This window comes from Sprattus sprattus (assembly GCF_963457725.1).
Source record: "Sprattus sprattus genome assembly, chromosome: 20".
NCBI classification, from domain to species: Eukaryota; Metazoa; Chordata; class Actinopteri; order Clupeiformes; family Clupeidae; genus Sprattus; species Sprattus sprattus.
In genome coordinates, this window is record NC_137918.1 from 10,536,196 (window position 1) to 10,542,707 (window position 6,512).

General features: G+C 42.0%; 1 protein-coding gene across 2 annotated transcripts; it reads right to left on the bottom strand.

The window, feature by feature from the left end:
• Nucleotides 1-206: 206 nt before the first annotated feature.
• ak2 (adenylate kinase 2) lies at nucleotides 207-6,107 on the bottom strand. 2 transcript variants are annotated; one of them, XM_080859123.1, is made up of 7 exons: nucleotides 5,924-6,107; nucleotides 4,941-5,066; nucleotides 4,559-4,669; nucleotides 3,981-4,075; nucleotides 3,643-3,715; nucleotides 1,267-1,468; nucleotides 207-421 (listed from the first exon to the last, which is right to left on the bottom strand). In XM_080859123.1, exons 1-7 carry the CDS (start codon nucleotides 6,020-6,022, stop codon nucleotides 414-416), a joined length of 714 nt encoding a protein of 237 aa, XP_080715249.1. In that variant the 5' UTR covers nucleotides 6,023-6,107; the 3' UTR covers nucleotides 207-413. The 2 variants fall into 2 exon arrangements, with proteins under 2 accessions (XP_080715249.1, XP_080715248.1); XM_080859122.1 differs by lacking the exon at nucleotides 207-421 and having other exon boundaries at nucleotides 439-1,468.
• Between the last annotated feature and the right edge of the window lie 405 nt (nucleotides 6,108-6,512).

The following is a 6,512-nucleotide window of genomic DNA, read 5'->3' on the forward strand; positions in this document are numbered from 1 at the left end:
GTTTAGTTATTTATTGTACTTTCGTTTTCAGCTTGACAATACTTTCCAATAAGGGATCCTTCTCCAGAGAATCCTGCTTACGAGAAATAAAACTAGTAGTCACAACTTTGCAAGACCCTATTGGCCTACTCTCGTATACCATTAGGCACTGTGCAAAGATCCAAAATATACTGTATAAGTACCCAGAAACAGAGATTGCAAGTCGATTATGACTGTACAAAAGAGTCTCCTTTGTTTATTAAACACATGATCCATGTTCAGTGTGACAGTTCTGTTCTTTTCTGGGCAGAAGGGCACTTGATTTAGCAACCCAGAAAAAGTCCAGCATCATTCTATATTAAGTGTTACAGGATAGCAGACGCTCTTGCTGCTAGATTTCCATTCCCAGGCCTTGACTTGTGGGTGATGGAGCTTCAAACGGCTGAAAAGAAGGAAAACAAGAGACCTTCAGACAGTAACAGACGAGACATGACAAGACATTCAGAGACAACCCCTGTATTAAGCGTTTAAAACACAGGCCTGAACAGAACATGAACAAACTGAGCACTAACATCTGTCCCCAAATGGGCACATCTAATACTGATTACCACGGTCTACCAGTGTGCTTGCATTTAGACCACATGCTCCTACATCCACAATATAAAAGACAACTACATTTACAAAAACAAAACTTCAGCATAATGCTAGCTCCTAAGAACCCTCAATCTAATTAAAACCAGAGTTGTTACAGCCTAAAATCCAGGAGGGAGATATGGCCTGGCACTGGTCATTTAACAGGGTTGCCTAAGTTCTATAACTGACCCTCAACATTGAAACAAGTGCATTACATGGAAACACATTTTGAAATAACTGGCCTATATAAATGCAAACCTAGTATTTGCACAACAAAAAACCTGCAACTCAAGCACATTATATTGAACTCTATTCTTGGGTAAATCGATCACATTTAGCATTTAAATACATACAGTCAATCTGTCAGTGAGTAAGTGCAAGAACCAGGCGGATAAACCTGGACCAAACACAGAGGGTGGGTTCAGGGTAGGAAGGATGGCATTGAGTGGAAGCATTTAAGAAAACAAGTGGAAGAGGACAAGATGGTTGAGGGGGACACGGAACACAGATAGACAGACAAGAGTGAGACTGATAACCTCACAAGGACCCCGCCAGGCATGCACACTAAATGGAAGGAACCAGGTGGACAGACACAGCCATGCAGACAGACAAACAGACATAGTTATTGTCAGATGACGGTCACGTGGTCTTTACAGGGAGAGGCGAGAGGAGAGAAGGCGGCGAGGATGGAAGCGAACACCAGGTCAGGCGACTGTTCGGCGTTGATGGCTCGGTGGAGGCCGAGGGCACTGTAGTAGTGGACCAGTGGCGCCGTCTGGCGGTGGTATGCCTCCAGTCGGGAACTCAGCGTTGTCTCGTTATCATCACTACGCCGGGACAGGGGCTCGCCCGTCACCTAGTGGGAAGAGAGTGAGTCATGTGACTGAATACTGCACTTGGATGATAAACAGAGGGAGCTGCCATTTCTTGTTTAAAGGTCAATAGGTAGGCTCGTATCTCTTTATATCATTAGCTCATAAAATAAATGAGCATATGCCACATCCACAGGGGAGCTGACCTAAAACATGGCTCAACACAAGACCTTCAACTGAGTTCTTGTGAAACTTTGGCACTTAATGCTACACCCCTTTTAAAGCAATAGTCCTTCAAATATGGGTGCCTTTTTGATATTGCCTATTATATGCCTGTCCTGCACACTCTCATGCCAGTTTTGAACACAGCAATAGAAAGTTTGATGCTGTGAGACATATTTGCAAAATTGTAGCCGAGTTTGCGCAGTAAGTGCTTTTTGCAGCCATAGCTAGTAAAGAGAAAAAAGATGTCTGTCCAGAACTTATCATATTTTATCAAATATATTTATATATATTTTGCGTTCCTTCAGGTGGCTTTTGACTGAGCGTACACTGTCTATGCTTTTTACAGTCACTGGTCCTTCACCATCTCGAGACTTACTGTTCCCAAATGAACAGACTGCTCAGAAATATAAAAACACTCCTACTACACATAAAATGACACGCATTGAAAGACACCTATACCTTTAACACATGCCAAAGGTCCCTGTGTCAATGACAGATTATGTGAAATTATGTTTTAAGTGAAAGAAACACCTGCAGCAAAGAAACAGTTTCCTATTTTAACGCTGTGCTGCTTCTGGAGTTATGAACTTAAAAAGAAGATCAAAATGTACCAGCAATTGTGGCAACGTCAGTGCACCCTACCAAAACAACACTTAACAATCAGTAACACTCTTTTGGAATATATTCTTGATTTATGAACTTTCACCCACTCTTCTTTACATATCATTTCAAGGTCTGAGAGGCACTAAGAGTGTCTAGGGTTCATGCACATTATGTTTAAGATTTACCTACAGTTTCAATTATGTTTGTTGCCTGCAAGTTTCGTGACTGCAGGACATTCCAAAAGCTGCTGTTGGCATTTCATGAATTACGTCATGCTGTATTTTGAGATATACTTTGAATCATCCTGTTGTAGAGACCAACATCTTGTAGGTTTCACTTTCTTGACATTGGCATTTAGAGGAATCAATTCTTCCCTTATTTTGTATGTCTCCTGTGCCACTGGCTGCTAGAAAATCCCAAATCAAAATAGACGCACCCACATGTTTAACATTTCTTCAAGGGGTTCTTTTCATCATATCCTACTCCCTTCTTTCTTTCCTCCAATAACACCTCTGTTCATTGTGTCCAAGTAATACAATTTGAACTTCCTGATCTCACGGCACGTAGTTCCAGTATGATCTTGGGTCATTTAGCGGTTACTTTGCATACTGCACACATGAAAATGTATGATTAGGTCGATGGTTAAGTTTCACTGTGATAGCCTTTCTAGGCAGACAATGTTTGTGCAAACAGCACTGCACTGTCAAAAAGCCAGATTAATATTAAAATGAAATTAATTAATAAATACCTGCAAGTATTTTGAGTCAAATGAGGGGCTTGGTTGACCTATAAGCCTAGCAAACATGCTGTTTTATTTTAAGTCTTTTTGGTCCTCAGCATCTCGTTTTGATCTCCACAGTTACTCTCAACAGCCCTTTCTTAATTACATTCCAGTCATTGGAAATTGTAAACTGGAAATGCTTTGATATGCTGCTGCTGCTGCTGCTGCTTTTGTGGGCATCAAACAGGTTCATTCAGATCCTCTGTCAGTTGCTGAGAGGATCCTGTTTGTTGAGTGTTGCTACAACATTTGAGAAGTCAGAGAATTGTTCAGCTTCTGGATTTGCCATGAGCTGACCATTTCGAATGACAGCTCTAGACCTGCTTTACAAGCCCTAATGAGAGATGAGGCAACAAGTTTGCACTTTGTTCTAAGAATTTAAAGCGGAAGGGAGCCCAAACCTTTGATCATGTCAAAAGTACTGTTCATTATTTTATTTAACTCCATAAGATAAAAAGTAACAGTGCAGAAACATTTGAAGAAATCTTCATGTTTATAAATGTTCTTTTGCTTCTTTTCACTTTAAAGATCAACTTAATACAGATTTTGCTCAGGGGTGCCCAAACTTTTGCATAGAACTATATGCTAGTCTCAAGCGCGCACACTTACATCATCCTTCATGGGCTCCTTGGGTGGGTTGAACTCCTCGTGATAGGAGCGGCCACTGGGTTGATGGATCAGCCTGAGACAGAACAAACACACCAGCACATTAATCCACATGTAATCCACACGGCCATTTGAAAAACTGCATTGCATGTGCAATCTACTCACTTAATGTAAGGATTTGCAGACATAAAATCAGCAGATTAAGGTTTAATACTTTCCTCAGAGTTAAGTATACAGCACTCTCCAAGCATAGTTTTCGAACGCACATTAACACTTGCGCGAAGGGGACTGATAAAACAGTTGAGCATTTCATTCCATGTTTTCAACCCCTTCTCTAATACCTGCCACAGACACGGCGAACCAGCAGCTTGTCATCTACAGCGAACTCGATGACCGAATCCAGCTTCTCTGAGCGCTTGTCCAACAGCTCGTCGAGCTGAGGTGTGTGTGGGGAGTAGGAAACAATGTCGCATACACACAAAAACAGTTTGGGACAGAGAAAAATATATATATTCATTTAGTACCTTAAAATACAACAATGCTTTGTTCACAAATGCAAACAGATCAGGTCCAAAAACAGCATAAATTAAAATAGGAGAATAAAACATTGAGTTAAAACAACTGTGAAATGTTACAAAAAAGAACTATAGTTAATATGCAATCTAAGTGACCGTGAACCCACAATAAACAACAGATGTCTCAGCAAGACAAAGAAGGAATTACAGCCGGTGCATATGGCCGGGATTTTTAGTCTCCAAAATGTTTTATCTGCAAACAGTGTCAAGGTACAGTGAAGTGGTCCAGACCAAGCTTTGGAAAGTATCTCTTACAGTATAACACTATATACTTAGCTAAGGACGTTCCGGGAAACACCTCACAAATCCTCTGACCACAACACACACATCCTCTAGGAACCCACCATCTCAGCCTGCTTGACCGTGCGAGGGAAGCCGTCCAACAGAAAGCCGTTCTTACAGGGGGGCGTATCCAGGTTCTTCTCAATGAGCTCCACCACCATGGCATCACTGACCTGCGGGAGGGAGAGGCAACACAAGAGAAAGGAAGGAGAGGGTAAACAGTTAAAAAGTAAGATGATCCACTATAGTAAGACGATCCACATTAAGTTGTACAAAAGGAGTAAAGGACCAAAGAAGTGGGTGGCCGGTTTAATGAGCTTATGACTGCTTTCAAGATTATACTGCCTTCATTGAGTTTAGTTGATAATCATAAGCAAATTGTATGTTTCTAATACTTTGCGTCCGTAACTACCCTGCAGCCCCACACCTCTGATGTTTACGCACCAGCTTCCCAGAGTCCATCGTCTGCTTCAGGCGCTGTCCGAGCTCAGAGCCGGACGCCACCATGGCTCGGAGCATGTCCCCTGTGGCCAAGTGACACACGCAGTACTTCTCTGCCAAACGTGGGGCCTTTAAAGACACCAAGGAAATGCATTATACACACACCTAGACTGGTATACAAATATAATACATTAGTTTGTCCACCACATCAACAGGGACAAAAGAGCAAGAGGATGGAGGTAAAGCATGCAGACGAGTAATGAATAATTAACTGTAAATAAACACAGCTCAATTTCAATCAGCAGCAGGCTCTGCCTGTTAGCAAAGGCACTGCTCTTCTGAAAGAAACAATGACTTTAGGTTTTTTTAATAAAACAGCAGCATGACTGGGAGAAATGTGTTGAAATCTGAGTTGAAAGATTACTTCAAAATAAAGTTTAAGGCAGAAAAACGTTAAAGCAGGTAAGTACATTGTTAGCCAGGTAAATGCACAAGGTTTAGGCCTAGAAGTAAGCTAAATACTTGTGGTTGTAAAAGTACACTGATTGAGGTGGTCGCACTATGTTGATGATTATGCATTCTTATCGGTAAGTAAATCAACCATATTCCAATGTCCCACCACCTGTATGATAAAGTTAGCTGCCTGGAAGGTCATCAAGGGCTAGCTTATCTGACTTTACAACTGACAAAATAACGATGGATTAACATGCCCAGCGTGTTAATATCTCCATACAGTAAATTCAAAGTAAGCCAACCCAGGTAATCATTGCTATATCAATGTATGTGTTGTTTAGCTTATGTTAGTTTTCCTACTTGCGGAGCATCTTACATTTGACAGCATCGGATAAATCAGTCTAATCTAGCTAGCTTGAGTGAGTGGAGTACGTTAAAGCTACAAGCCCGTTAGTTAGTTAGCTGTGTTACAAGGCTGCCATGTCCCAAAGCCATGCGGTCGCAGTTCGGTGTTTCATTCCCCACCATCTCACCTGCGTGCCTTTGCCAGCGCCAGGAGGCCCGAGCAAAATGGCCCGGATACCCTTCCGTACGTCGGCCACCGCCTCGTTGAGCTGGGTGCTGGGGGCCATGGTCACAATTCAAATACGGTGGACAGTAACTTTATCGTCCTTGGTTCCACCCCGAGCGTGCCAACTCGGGAAAGGAAGAAACTCCGCCTCCGTCTTCCTCACTTCGGAATTAAGGCCCTCCTACTGAGATACAAGTCACTAGGTCATTGGTCAATATCTGGATCGTTCAGAAAAAAATGTTGCGCTGATTTGTTTCTCAATAAAGTCTGTTAGATAATATCCGGGTTCGGGGAGCAAGTTGATTAGCCTATTTTAGCCCAGTTTCTATTTGATCTATTAAAGACACTGAAAGAGATTCTTTGTTAAGTCTGTGAACATGGTATGGGTTCTCGGTCCTGCTTTGCCATCCCCCGACACTCTCGTATTCTAGGAAACTAAAGGGTTTTTGTGATAAATTCATTTAAAAATGGCTAAATATCATGCTTAGCACACACCACTTGTTGACGGATTAACGATAAGATTACCTTGGCCTGGGCATCGACGGAGGTGG